Source organism: Delphinus delphis, chromosome 3 (assembly GCF_949987515.2).
Source record: "Delphinus delphis chromosome 3, mDelDel1.2, whole genome shotgun sequence".
Taxonomy (NCBI): Eukaryota; Metazoa; Chordata; class Mammalia; order Artiodactyla; family Delphinidae; genus Delphinus; species Delphinus delphis.
This window is the reverse complement of record NC_082685.1, coordinates 10,896,623-10,911,054: the sequence shown is the minus strand read 5'-3', so window position 1 is coordinate 10,911,054 and position 14,432 is coordinate 10,896,623. Positions and strand designations below refer to the sequence as shown.

General features: G+C 50.6%; 1 protein-coding gene across 2 annotated transcripts in view; it reads right to left on the bottom strand.

The window, feature by feature from the left end:
• CACNA1A (calcium voltage-gated channel subunit alpha1 A) overlaps window positions 1–14,432 on the bottom strand; it is a 237,288-nt gene that overhangs the window by 66,147 nt on the left and 156,709 nt on the right. For both annotated transcript variants that reach the window (XM_060007880.1, XM_060007879.1), the window contains exons 18-21: window positions 14,235–14,341; window positions 11,752–12,555; window positions 2,196–2,659; window positions 395–533 (exon numbers count right to left, since the gene is read on the bottom strand). In XM_060007880.1, the coding sequence (XP_059863863.1) occupies window positions 395–533; window positions 2,196–2,659; window positions 11,752–12,555; window positions 14,235–14,341 (1,514 nt within the window). The remainder of the gene's footprint in view (window positions 1–394; window positions 534–2,195; window positions 2,660–11,751; window positions 12,556–14,234; window positions 14,342–14,432) is intronic.

The following is a 14,432-nucleotide window of genomic DNA, read 5'->3' as shown; positions in this document are numbered from 1 at the left end:
AGATCATCTACCCAAAATCCAAATCCTCGTAGAGCAGAGCTCAGGGACCAGGGCTGCCATGTACAATTGTACAGGTTGTGCACTGCACAAGGAAGCCATTTCTAAGGGACACCTCTCACATCACAGACAGTGTAGATATTTATGACAGTGGTTTTTAATTGGTGGCAGGAGGGGGTCTTTTCCAACAAAATCAGTACTTTACGATAAGTTTCTATCTTATATGACTTAAGAAAGGGACATCATTTTTTTAATTTGCTCAAAGGTCTCCTATGGACTAATGGTCTTAGAGGCAACTCTCCCCCACTACCCTTTGTCTGGGTCTGCCCTCTGTCCTGACTTCCACTGCCCCAGTGGGAGCCCTGGGCCCCCTGCCCTGGCCGTGGGTCATACTCACGGGTTGGTCGTAGAGAGGATAAACATGGAGCTGTAGGGGGGCATGGGCTTGGGGCCGTCTTCCCCGGGGTCGTCTTCCTCCTCCTCTTTCTTCTCTTCCTCCTTTTTTGGCAGTGGGTCTGGGTTGGCGTTTTTGTTCACTGTTGGGACAAGAACCAACACAGGGCTCCCTCCACGATTTCCCACAAACCTCTGGTCTCCTGCCTGCTCTCCAGAGCAGGCAATAAGCAGCTGACACAAAGCGCCTACTATGTGCCAGGCACCCTGTTATGCCATCTAATCCTCACCTGACCCTATGAGGTTGGCACTTTATGATCCCCACTTTACAGATGAGGAAACTGAGGCACAGAGAGGTGAAGTGGCTTGCCTGAGGTCACATGGCTGGGATGTGGCAAAGCTGGGATTTGAACCCGGGTAGCCTGGCCCCAGAGTGCGTGCTCTCAACCACTCTACAGCCTTGAGTCTGCTGGGACCCTCACGGGAAACTAACATAGACCTACCCCCAGCCTATGAGGACCTTTCTATTGTCACTTGGAGGCAGGCGGGGTGAGTACCAAGAGCCCCACTTTACAGATGGGAATACTGAGCCCCTCCCATAGTCAAACTGCAGGGTTTCCCCCCATTAACACCCCTCTCCTGAGTGGGGTGAGGCACCATCCTCCTGAGCATTGATCCTGCAGCCTAGCCCCTCTATGGGTCCGTGGACAGGCTGAGCCTTGCTGAGCCTCAGTTTTTTCATCTGTGAAATGGGCACAAGGACAAGATCCGCCTTGTAGGACTGTGGCAAGCATTTATAGAGCAAACTCATGGACAGCTTTTGCATAGAACTGGGCTACCATTATCATCTTAAAAATAATAAGCTCAGGGTAATTTCCGAATTCCTGGTGCTTCTCAGATCTTACAAGGGGGAGTTTGGGGGTGGGAGGCAAAAACAGCCAATCCCTCAAGGTCCTAGACCTGCGCTGTCCAGCATCTGAAACGTGGCTAGTCCAAACTGCGGCATGCAGTGTAAAAACACGCCAGATTTCCAAGACTGAGTACAAGAAAAAGAATGTAAGGTAGCTCGTTAATAATGTAGAAGGTATTGATGACACATTGACATGTTAACACTCTGGATACAAATCAATAGTATTTTGGGTTAAATACGATTTAACTATTAAAGTTCAATTCACCTATTTCTTCTTTATTTTTAAAATCACTCCTTCCTTCCTTCCTTCTTCCCTCTTCCCTCCCTCCTTTTCTCCTTTCGTCCCTTCTTTCTTTCTTTTAACATGGCTACTACAAAGTTTAATAAATAAATAAATTAATTATTTGGGCCGCACCACTCGGCTTGCGGGATCTTAGTTCCCCAACCAGGGATCGAATCCGTGCCCCCTGCAGTGGAAGCATGGAGTCCTAACCGCTGGACCGCCAGGGAACTCCCCTAGAAAGTTTAACATTACATAGGCGGCCTGTGTCACATTTCTTTTGGACAGCGCCGGCCTAAAGAATCATCTGACTCCCCCAGATTTCCATCAGAGGAATCCGTTGACTCCTCAAATATGGGGGCCCCCTGGCTCCCCTGTGGGAATTTGGGATGCAGGAAATGTTGCTAACCTATCGTGTACTTGCCAGGCATCGTATGCATATTATCTCATTTAATTCTCCCAGCAGCCCTGTGGGGGCAGGAACTATGTCTCTACCCATTTTCCAGATGAAGCAACTGAGGCCAGAGAGGTGGAGTCACTGTCCAGAGTCACCCAACGGAGCCTCTGGGGATTGAGCCCAGGAGGCCGGCTCACGTGTGAGATTGGAGCTCATACCTTGGACGACGGTGTGATTGAGGGGGCGCGGGCAGGCCGGGGGGATGTCCACCGTGGTGTGGTCGGGTTTCCTGGCAGTCTTAGCTGAGGTGGTCTGGGTGCTGCTGGGGTTGGTGACGATAAGGCTGTTCTCGGGGGTCTTGGGGGGGCCGGGGTTGGACGGGTTCCCCGGGTTGTTGGGTGTCCGGCGGCTGGAAGCGTTCTGGGGGTTGGCGGCCGTGGCAGGTGGGACAGGCGCGGGGCTGGGGTCGGTGCTGTTCGCCATCTTGGCCGGGCTCTGGGGCAGGCCGGCGTGGCCGAGGCTGTCGTGGGGACTGGCTGACTCCGCGGTGGCTAGCTTGTTGTTCTTCATGTTGTCAATATCCTCGGCCAGGGGTGGGTCTTGGCGGCCCAGGTCCTGCTGGATCGGTCGGGTGGTGGACAGGTTGGGGCCCGACACGGGGACCCCGGAGCCCTGGTTCTCTCTGTGGCAGGCAGGCCAATGAAAAAGAACCCATAAGTGAGTTAGAACATAGAGGGGATGTCTCCAGATCCTGCCTAAGATTCCACCATTCGAGGTACAAGTTGGCGGTCGAGGGGCCGTGTCCTGAAAACTCTCCGGTGCCTGGTCTGTTCTTGTTACGGATCAAGACCCCGTGGCAGTGTAAGTGCCCACCCTCCCAGGTTTCAGTGTGGTGCTTCTCCTGCCAGGAGGGCTGCTTCCTAAGAGATGAGGCTACTCCTTCATGGAGAAATCAGAAAGGAAAAGAACTTTCTGCCAGAGCCCGCATGTCTCCAACCCAAACCTCCCTGACCCTGCCTATGTGTCTCCCATTAGCTCTGAGGCAGGACAGGGACACACAGTGTTTCCAGGAGTGGCTAACGCAGACACAGGGACACCATCTCTTTAGGGGTGGAATTGCCTCATGGATTTATCTTTTTGTTTTGTTTTTTGGCCACGCCACGTGGCTTGTGGGATCTTAGTTCCCTGACCAGGGACTGAACCCCGGCCCTCGGCAGTGAAAGCGTGGAGTCCTAACCACTGGACCGCCAGGGAACTCCCTGCCTCATGGTTTTAAATGCTTGTAGTAAGTATGCCCCTTCCCAATATTCCAGTTAGGGAAAGCAGGTCATATACGTACATTAACATAATAAAAAATAACAATAGAAATAATAACAGCAGACATTTCAGTAACACACTTGCCTTGTAATAACCCCTTCGTCCTTAGCCCTAAGAGGGATAATTACTAGCACCGTTTTACAGATGAGAAAACTGAAGCTCAGAGAGGTTAAGTCTCTTGCCAAGGCTACGCAGCCAGTAAATGAACAAGGTAATTTCTCACAGGGATACAAGTGTGGTGGGCAAAGCATTCCAGGCAGGGGGAACAGCCAGTGCAAAGGCCATGAGGTGGGGATAAGCTTGTTGAGTTTCAGGTGGCTGGTATGGCTGAAGGTGGAGAGTGGGAAAGATGAGGTGGGTAGGGGTTTGGTGCCTCAGTGACTCAAATAATTACCACCATGCAGATGGACATGAGGAGAAAAGAGTCTGAGTGCTCAATGCATTTGGAGGAGAGGAAAAAGTTAAAGGTCCTTGCTTAGCTTTTCCGACCTCAATGCCCACTGAAACATCAGCTCCGCAAGGCAAGGGGTTTATTTTTGTCTGTCTTGTTCACAGCTGTGATTTCAGTGCCCAGAACAGGGCCTGGCACATGGTAAATGCCTGGTCACTTCTTTTTTTTTTTTTTTTTTTTTTTTTTGCGGTATGCGGGCCTCTCACTGCTGTGGCCTCTCCCTTTGTGGAGCACAGGCTCCGGACGTGCAGGCTCAGCGGCCATGGCTCACGGGCCCAGCCGCTCCGCGGCACGTGGGATCCTCCCGGACCGGGGTACGAACCCGCGTCCCCTGCATCGGCAGGCGGACTCTCAACCACTGCGCCACCAGGGAAGCCCACCTGGTCACTTCTTGTCAAATGATAAATGAGTGTCCCCATTTTTCAGATAAGGACACTGAGGCCCAGGAGAAGTCCCACAGGCCTAGACTTGCCATCAACCCCTGCCTTCTCCCATCCGCACACTCACCGCCAGCTTGTCAGAGACCCCCAGGAGCCCTGGCTCTGGTGAGGGTGGCTACAGGCCCTGCTCACTCTGTCTTCGGCTGGTCCCAGCTCTGCCTGCCTGGGCATGGATCTGTGTGGCCCTGACGCCCAGTTTGTTCTGTTTGCCTTCAGACACCCCTTCTGGACCCTCGATCTTCAGATAAGAGGCTCCATTCTTCCCCCGTCCCTGGGCACTGGCCCTGGCAAAGTCTGTTTCCCGGAAACACCAGGACATCTGTAGTTTATAATCTCAATGACTCCTCTCTCCAGAGGGTTCTGCAGTCCAAGACTTACCCCTCTGGTTCTTCTTAAAGGCACCCCCCAATTCTGTACCCCATACCCTCCACACCTCCTCATAAGAGCTCACACATACCGAGTACTTGCTGTGTGCCAGCCTTGACACGTCAGCTCATCTAATCCTTAGAATAACCACAGGGGGTGGGTAGTACTGTTATTCCCTTCTTATAGATGAGCAAAACCAAGGCCCAGAAACATGAAGGGCCTTGCCCAAGGCCACACAGTCAGTTGCTGGCAGAGGCAGCTTGGACCCAGACCACATGGCTCCAGCACCCATACTACCCCCCACCTGACGCTGCAGCTCTCTTACTAAGCAGTTGGAGATCTCCCAGGAGGCTCAGCCCCCAGCTGCTGGGTGCAGGGAACCCTTGGCACTCACTGTAACCTCCAATAGTGTGAGCCAGCCTCTCTTCTATTTTAACTCATTAACTTCTGGGACAATCTTATGAGGCCTGAATTGTTACTGCTCCCATTACACAGAGGAGGAAACTGAGGCCCGGAGAGGGTGAGTTAGGCATACTAGAAAATGGTTTAGTGGGACTTTCCTGGGGGTGCAGTGGATAAGACCCCACACTCCCAATGCAGGGGGCCTGGGTTCAATTCCTGGTCAGGGAACTAGATCCCACACGCATGCCGCAACTAAGAGTTTGCATGCCATAAATAAGGAACCCGTGAGGCACAACTAAGGAGCCCACCTGCCGCAACTAAGGAGCCCATGTGCCACAACTAAGGAGCCTCCCTGCTGCAACCAAATAAATAAATAAAAATTAAAAAAAGAAAATGGCTTTTTCAGGCTGTTGCCATCACACACTCACTCAAGAGACCAGAAGTGAGCAAAAGACAGCCCTCAGCTTGTATCCATTCATCGAACACCCAGGAGATTAGGTACAATTGCAGGAACCAAAGCCTCCGGACAGCATAGACTTGCTTCCTGAGGCCCAATCTGTAACCCTAAATCTACCTAACACTTAAAAATTTAAAATAAGCTGGCCTCTGTAAATCAACTATATTTCAAATAAAAAATAATAATAATTAAAAAAAAAGAGAAAAAGCTGGCCTCCCCTGGAGGCCCTTCCACTGGCTAAGTCACCAGTACCCTCTTTCTTGTTTTATTTTTGCATTTTAACTTGCAAAAGTCCATGGTGTTTTTAGCAAGCAGAAGAGAGATGAGGTAATTTATTTTCAGGCTTGCGTCCCTGAGGCCGCAGAGGGAGAAGGGCAGGTCCAGGCAAATGCCTCACTTCTCAGTCATGTGAGCAGGTCCTAGATTGACAGACTGACCTGGGTTTGAGTCTCACCAATGCCACTTACTAGCTGTGGGATCCTCTGTAGCTTGATTAACCTCCCCAAGCCTCAGTTTCCTCATCTTTATTTATTTATTTTTTAAATCTTAGTAGAGTTTGTTCAATTTTAAAAAAAAATATTTATTTGTTTGGTTGCACCAGGTCTTAGTTGCAGCAGGCAGGCTCACTTAGTTGCAGCTCGCAGTCTCCTTAGTTGTGGCATGTGAACTCTTAGTTGTAGCATGCATGTGGGCATCTAGCTCCCTGACCAGGGATTGAACCCAGGCCCCCTGCATTGGGAATGTGGAGTCTTATCCACTGCGCCACCAGGGAAGTCCCAGTTTCCTCATCTTTGAATTGGGGATAATAGTAGTAGAACCTTCTCTATAACATAGAGACTAAAGTGAAGATCCTGGAACTTATTTGCTATGTGACCACCGGTGATTTACTCAGCCTGTTTCTCAGCCATAACATGGGGATGATAACCTCGCTGAGTTCCTGTGAAGAATAAATGTGTGAATGAGCTGAGAGCTAGAGCATTGCTCGCAGGCCTGGAAACCTAATGGAATTTGCTCTGTTGGATTTAGAACTTGCTGGGGACGTTTTATTCCTTCCAATTTCCCCCTTTTGGAATAGGAATGTCTATTTTTGTGCTTGTCCCACCTTTGTGTTTTGGAAGCAGATAATTTGTTTTCTAGTTTTCAGGTCCACAGATGGAAGAAAATTTTGCCCCCACATGGATCATACCTAGAGTCTTACCGGTACTGGAGTGAGATGATGAGATTTGGAATTTTTGAGCTGATGATGGGGTAAGACTTCTGGGGATGCTGAGATGGGGTGAATATATTTTGCTCATGTACCTCAGATGAAAACCTGGCTGGGAATATTTTCTCATCATTTTGTCTATTCTTTTAAGTAGAGCTCTACCAAAAAGCAGGCTCAGCGAAGTTATCATTTCAAAGAGAATCTGAATCTTTGGGTCACCATCTAGAGAGACTGTACTAAATAACATAGCAGTTGAGATCACGGCGTACGTTTTGTTAGAGGGACAGTCTCACACGTGGACCGAGAGCCCCTTGTTCGGATGGAAAGGGGATCTGAGGGTCTCTGCTTTGTCTTGCTTTTGTTTCTTCTGCTGGCTCTGTTTGCAGCGGAGTTTTAACAAGCTCAGCCTGCAGAGGCCTAGCGTCCATCTCCAGGAAGTTTTATTTCCAAGTGTCTCCAAGGAGAACTCAAAAGCGGCAGAAAACTTTGAAGTCAGGCCCCCTTCCCCCTTCCCTCTTGGGGATCTGCCATCATCTGCCCGGAATAGGCAGTTGATTGCGTAATGCCTGTCCTGCACTGCACCCCTTTGCCAGCTAATCACTTCAGCATCCCTCTGCCAAGGGCTACGGACATCTTGCCTGGGGCATGCTCAGGTCCCTCAATTCAGAGGATGCTGCTTGTGTCCCCACTATCCTTAGGACCTGCACATATTAACTCATGTAATCCCCACAACAATCACCATCTGAGGTGCTATTAGGATCAGGCCCATTTTACAGATGAGGAAGGTGATGCCCAGAGAGGCAAAGGCACTTGCCCGTTGTTATCCAGCTGGGAAAGGGCTGCGTTGGACTCTGGCCCTAGAGATCTTAAGCTACAGCACCACTCAGTGAAGAAAATGGGGCAACGGATGAGTTGGTGTGCATGGAATGGAGGTGCTGAGACTGGCTAAGGCAAATTGGGGGTGCTGTAAGAATCAGGGTATTAAAGGATGAAGCCTCTCCTCTCCACCCCTTGCTGGATAAACTGTGAGGCTCAGAAGTCCAGTATCTCTCTTATTGATCCTTTTGGGGAGTAGGTTGTCTTGGTGATGGGAGCAGGTGGAACTAGTATGCAAATAGCTGAGATATTAATTCTAGGGTGGTGCAGGCCCTGCAGATCTCCTCAGTCAAACCTAGCAGGAGGCACTGCCCAGCTATCAGGGAGTGGTGGATGCCCTGCAATCCAAAAATTGCCCTGCAATTTTTACTGGGAGTCAGAGAAAGCTTCATCCTCACTTTGGTGCCCCTGGGGTGACACTGGGCTCAGCCACCTGGTGTGGGAGATCAGGGGTTAGCGACTGTTTAACGATACAAAACAGAGTGTGCTCCACCCCCTTTTTCCTGGGGTGAGCCAGTGAAAGCTTCGGGGGTGGGGGACACGTAAACCTAGGAAAACTGAAGCGGAAGAGATTAAGGCAGAAATGGTGGGGGAAGACAGGGGAAATAGAAAGAAAACAATTATATTTAGTATCAATGGTCTGGAGAATCAAAACACAGAGTGTGTCTAGGGAGAGGCCTAAGGAAGGACAAGAGGAGAAATGTGCGAGGCAGGCCTGTTAAGGGCCACTGCCTTTGTCATAATACAGAACTGAAATGTCTTTTTAGTATGTTATGTTCTTTTTTTTTTTTTTTTTTTGCGTTACGCGGGCCTCTCACTGTTGTGGCCTCTCCCGTTGCGGAGCACAGGCTCCGGACGTGCAGGCTCAGCGGCCATGGCTCACGGGCCCAGCCGCTCCGCGGCACGTGGGATCTTCCCGGACCGGGGCACGAACCTGTGTCCCCTGCATCGGCAGGCGGACTCTCAACCACCGCGCCACCAGGGAAGCCCTGACACATCTATTAATAAAGGAGTGATCAGTACCCTCCTCGTGCAGATTTGGGGGTGGAAGTGGGGGAGGTCCTTTGTTCCTCTGGAGAGGAGGGGGAGCAGGGGCCACCTGTGGAATTCAGGAAAGCTGGGTTCTTATCACACTACTGCTATCAGCTGGCTGGCTGCCCTTGGGGAAATCCCTTTCCCTCTCTGGGCCTCAGTTTCCCCATCTGTAAAAAGAAGGAGCTTGAATGGATAATCCAAAGGCTATGGATCTAAAGTTTTGTTTTCTAGTCTATGATGAAAGTGTCTTAATAGTAATAGTGAAAATAATAATAGTAATAACTAAAACTTATCGAATGCCTATTACTACTGCTACTGTGAAAAATAGTTAACATTTACTGAGTACTGAATGATAATAATATTCATACTAATAATAGCTAATACTGCATACTTATTATAAGTCAGGCACCCTTTAAAGCATTTTGCATGTATTAACTCATTTGAACCTTATACCTACCCTAGGAGGCAGGTAGCATTCTTATTCCCACTTTACAGTTGGAGAAACGGAGGCCCAGAGAGAGGAAGTGACAGGCTGCAAGTCACACAGCTGGGAAGTGATGGGGCAGCAGTGTGACCTCTGGCTCCAGAATCCTTGCCCTTCACTACCAGGCTGAGCTGCCTTTCTGCCCCTGTCATCCTTCCTCCTTCAATGATAGGAGTAGATATAATACAAGGATGATAACAACAGTAACATCAGTAGTATTAAAATAATAGCACCAGGAGACTTGCCTGGTGGTCCAGTGGTTAGGATTCCTCACTTCCACTGAGAGGGGTTGGATCCCTGGTCGGGGAACTAAGATCCAGCATGCCACGTGGCATGGCCCCCCCCCAAAAAATAGCACCAGTGATCCACTGGTTCTTAATTATGGGAGTCCTGTGCTAAACACTTCATTCCACATAAAATCCCTTCAGTGGCCTCCCATTTCCCTGGGAGGGCTCCAGGCTCTGCTGACCTATTACACTCCCTTCAATTTCTTTGTCTGCCCCTCTCTCCTCACCCTCCAAATGGCAAACTGGCCGCCTTCTGTTCTGGCCTTTACACATGACTGTTCTTTGCCTAGAACACTATTCCCTTCTCAGAAACAATGATTTTCAGGGGGCTGTTGTGGAGCTATGTGGAGACCTAACGCCATAATAATTGGGGGCATTGTGGGCATTTAGGAAATGGGAGGCAGGTATATAAGTATCTTACCATGTGCAGGGCAGTCCCACCGAGGAAGAATTATCCTTTCTCCTTCATGACTCTCTAATGTCCCTCACACAGGTGAAAACTCTGCTTGTAATGATCTGAGTCTTTTGTTTCGACCTAACTCTGCTTCATGTATCAGTATAAAGTATTTTTTGCATGTTTTAAATATACATCACATCTTCCCAGAATGCAAGTACTGGACAAATTAAAGGAAGAGCAGACTCTATTCCGTACGGAACTTCACCATTTTGGAACATCTCACCACTGATGGTAACTCCCTCATGTTATTCGAGTAGCTTGCATCCTGAGTCAGCTGGCATCTGTACCTGTCTCATTCATTGTGATTTTGTGTATAGGTGTCTGCATCAGAATTGCTTCACTCTGTCTTCTAGGGTCTCCTTACTCAAAGTGTGGTCCCTGGACCATCACTGGCTCCTTAGAAATGCAGAACCTCAGGCTGCACCTGAGACCTACTGAATTAGAATCTGTATTTTCACAAGATCCCTGGGGATTCGTGCACCCATTCAATTTTGAGAAGTGCTAGCTTAGTGCATATGGCATGTAACAGAAGCATTTAAACACATCATTAAAAATTAATATGGGGCTTCCCTGGTGGTGCAGTGGTTAAGAATCCGCCTGCCAATGCAGGGGACACGAGTTCGAGCCCTGGTCCAGGAAGATCCCACATGCCACGGAGCAACTAAGCCCGTGCGCCACAACTACTGAGCCTGTGCTCTAGTACCCGCGAGCCACAACTACTGAGCCCGTGTGCCACAACTACTGAAGCCTGCGTGCCTACAGCCCGTGCTCTGCAACAAGAGAAGCCACCACAATGAGAAGCCCAAGGACGGCAATGAAGAGCAGCCCCCGCTCGCTGCAACTAGAGAAAGCCCGCACACAGCAACGAAGACCCAATGCAGCCAAAAAAAAAAAAAAAAAAAAAAAAAAAATCTTAAAAAAAAATTAAAAAAAAAAAAACCTTAAAAAAAGACCCAATGCAGCCAAAAATTAAAAAAAAAATTAATATGGTGCTGATGCATGTAAATGTAATCATTATGTTGTACACCTTACACTTATACCATGCTGCCCGTCGATTATACCTCAATAAAAGTGGAAGAAAAAAAAAGAATACCTAATGCCAAAAAAAGAAAACACAAAAAACTTACAAGAGGGTTTTTTTAAAAAAAGAAAAAAAAAAAAATCAAAAGGATGCCCTAGTGGCGGGTGATATATAATAAAAGAAGAATAAGAGATCAACTATACTCCAATAAAAATTAAAGAAAAAAGAAGAAGACTAAGAGGACGTTAATTAATGAAAGAACGCATGTAAGTTGTTTGGGCTCCTAAATGTACAATCACCGTAGGATTTTCTAAGGAGTGTTACAAAATATTGTTATGAAGAACAGGGTGTCATTTCTGACTGGGTGAGGTGCTGGCCTGGAAGATGTGGCCCAAAGCCTTGAACGCTGCTCTTCATTCAGTTCTGAGGGCCCAGAGTGGCTTTTCAAAACCCCCAGGAATAGCATCAGGTGAAAAATGATTGACTCGATGACAGCTAAAAAGGGTCTAAATTTCCCAAGCACTTACTATGTGTCAGCTGCTCTTTCAGGCCCTTTGCATATATTACGTCATTTAATTCGAGCAATGACCAAATTAGACCCCACTATCTCCATTTTACAGATTGTGAAAACTGAGGCCCAGAGACATGAGGTCCCTGCCGAAGGCCACACAGCAAGCACATGGAAGAGCTGTATAATTCTGGGGGAAAGTTCTTGTAGAGTTTCCCTGAGACGTACAAGGGCTTGATAGTTTGCTGCTGCTGGCGCCAGATGACCTGGGTTCAAGGCCACTTATTAGATGTGTTACCTTGGGCAAGTCAGCTCCAACTCTTAGCTTCCCCATCTGTGAAACGGGGCCATGACAATGAGGGGGCTGTCAAGAAGCTGAAATAAGTGGCTCAGGAGGGTACCAGGTATCCAGCAGGTGCCACTTTGCCTCATCTTATCATTTTCTACTATTGTCATCGTTTCCACTTACTTCCTCCTCCGGTGCCTGCGTTCCTTGTCCTCCCTGCGTGCGTCCCCGTCGTAGGCGGGCGGAGGGCCAAGCCGGTGCCGCCTCCTCCGCTCGCCGCCGTCTGGGCCCTCGCCTTCGCCGCCCCGGGCCGGCCGGCTGCCCTCACGGTGCCGGGACCTCCGATCGGCCTTGTCCTCTGGGCCCTCGTCGCCCGGCCTGCGGTGCGCCCGGTGCCTGCGGGGCTCCCCGTCGGCCCCGGTGCGCGGGGACCCGCTGCGGCTTTCCCGGCTGCACCCCTGCCGGTGGGCGTGCCTCCGGTGCGGGTCGCAGACTTTGCCCCGCTCCGCCTCGCCCTCCCAGAACCCCGGCTGCTCCAGGCCGCCCTCCCGGGCGTGGTGGTCCGACTCGCGGCCGTAAGGCCCCTCCCGGCTCAGCTCGGCCTCCTGGCTGCCCGCCCAGGGCCTCCGGGTGTCCAGGCCCACGGAGCCGCAGGGGTCCCGGGCCCGGTCGTGGTAGCGGGCCTGTTTTCTCAGGAAGTCCTCGGCTCGCTGCTGCCCGAGGCGCTGGTCCACCGTGGGCTCGGCTGCCCGACTCTTATTGGTGTTGTTGTTGCGGTTCTCCTGGGGATCGACCACCAGCGGCCGGTCCAGGTGGGTCTTCATGTCGGGCCGTAGGTGCCGGGCGTAGGAGGCTTTCCAGCGCTCGTCCGGGTCCATCTCGTTGTACAGCGCCTCCCGGCTGGCCAGCAGGTTCTGCTTCCGCATCTCGCTTGTCCGCTGCTCCCACACGGACTTGGCGGGCTTCTGGTTCTTCTGTTGTTCCTTCCTGCAACGGAAGGGCGCAGGGGTTAGGGCACTACTGGGCATTGTGGCCTGCATGGACCTCTCGGGCTAACAGGCATCTCAGCCCAGCCGGGCGTCTCGGTCCAGTGGGTATCTCCACCCTGGTGGGTGTCTTGCCCCAGGTGGGCATTTCTGCCCAGGTGCGTACCTTGGCCCAGATGGGCATCTTGACCAAAGTGGGCATCTCTGTCAAGGTGGGTGTCATGGCCTGGCTGGGTATCCCTGCCTAACTAGGTGTTTCAACCTGTGTGGAAAACTCAACCTGGCCGGATGTGTCGTCCTTACAGGCGTCTTGGCCCAGATGGGCGTCTCGTTCCAGTAAGGTATCCTGGCCTGGCTGGGCATTTCGGTCTAATGGGGGTCTCAGCCCAGGTGTATGTCCCCACTGACCTCTCTATTCCTCTTCAAATTTTAGCACATGGCCTCTGGGGGCTGTCCTGATGTTCAAAATATTTTAACTTCTGAGACAGCCAATCATAGTGGACACTGATCTGGAGCAGGTTCTGGAAGCCCCGACATGGGCGCTTGGGAGCTTGGGACAGTGCCTGTCTATCCACTGGTGCAAAACACCAGTGGGGTCATGGCTGGGAGTGCTGGCTGGGCTGAAGCCCTGCCTGGAGCACACAGATGTTTCCAGGGGTTCTATGTGTATTGATAGTTTTATACAGACCATCAACTTCTATAGGCTTGCCTGTCTGAGCATGTACCTTCCTGGGCTCCCCTTCCACAGCCATCTCCTTGCACTTTGAGAAAGAAAGCCCCCTCCCCATTGTCCCATTATGCACCCCCCCACAGTATGCAAAATCCCAGGACTACCCAGCAAAGGTGCAATTCAGAATATCTGTGTTAACGAATCTTTAATCAAGACACCTTAACTCTTACCACCTTAACACCTCTGATCCACCAGCAAATTCTGTCCACTCTGCCTTCATGATCTGTCTAGAATTCAGCTACATCCATGACTTGTTCAGTCACCACCCTGATCCAGCCCCCACTATCTCTTTTGCAGGGAACAATGCAGTCTTCTCCCCTGATAGCATCCAAAGGGTACCTGTGACCACCTGAGTCCCTATCCCTCCTCTGTTCAAGAACCCTCCATGTCTCCCACCTGGCTCAGAGCAAAATTCTAAGTCCTGCCTACAGCCCACAAGGCCCTGCATGATCTGCTCATCACCTCTCTGCCCTCACCTCCCCCCACTCGCCCCCCTCACTCACTCTACTTCAGCCACACTGGCCTCCTTCACGTTCCCTAAACACACCAGGCATCTTCCTGCCTTAGGGCCTTTGTACATGCTGATCCCATTGCCAGGGATGCTCACTCAGACCCTCACAGAGCTCCTCCCTCACCTTCCTCGGGCTTTGTCACCTTCTCAGTGAGACCTTCCCTGACAACTTTACTTAAAATCGTAACTCTCACCACCCCTAGCCCTTCCTATAAACCTCAACCTCTTGTTAACGCTGTATTCCCATCAGCTAGAACAGTGCCTGGCACATAGTACCTGCTTAATTAATTATTTCTTGAGTGAAAGTGGGTGGGAGGGCAGAAGCACCTCTTCCTAAAGCTCAGCCCAGTCAGGGACTGCTCCCTGCCCCCAAATTCTTGACTGGGAGGGTGCAGAGGTTGAGGACCCCAGAGAGCATACTGGTGTTGGGGGCACTTACACAGCTATGGACATGTTGGCTGCAGACAGAGGACTCACTTCTGCCACCTCCTTGGCTTTCTGGAGGGCGAGTTTCTGGTTGGCTGCCTCTTCTTCTTCTTGTTCATCCTACAAGTCACATGTGATCCCTGTTCACAAAACAGGAACTGGGCCTTGGGGCCTCACCTCTGACCCTATTGTTAACCAGGGGCAACATTTC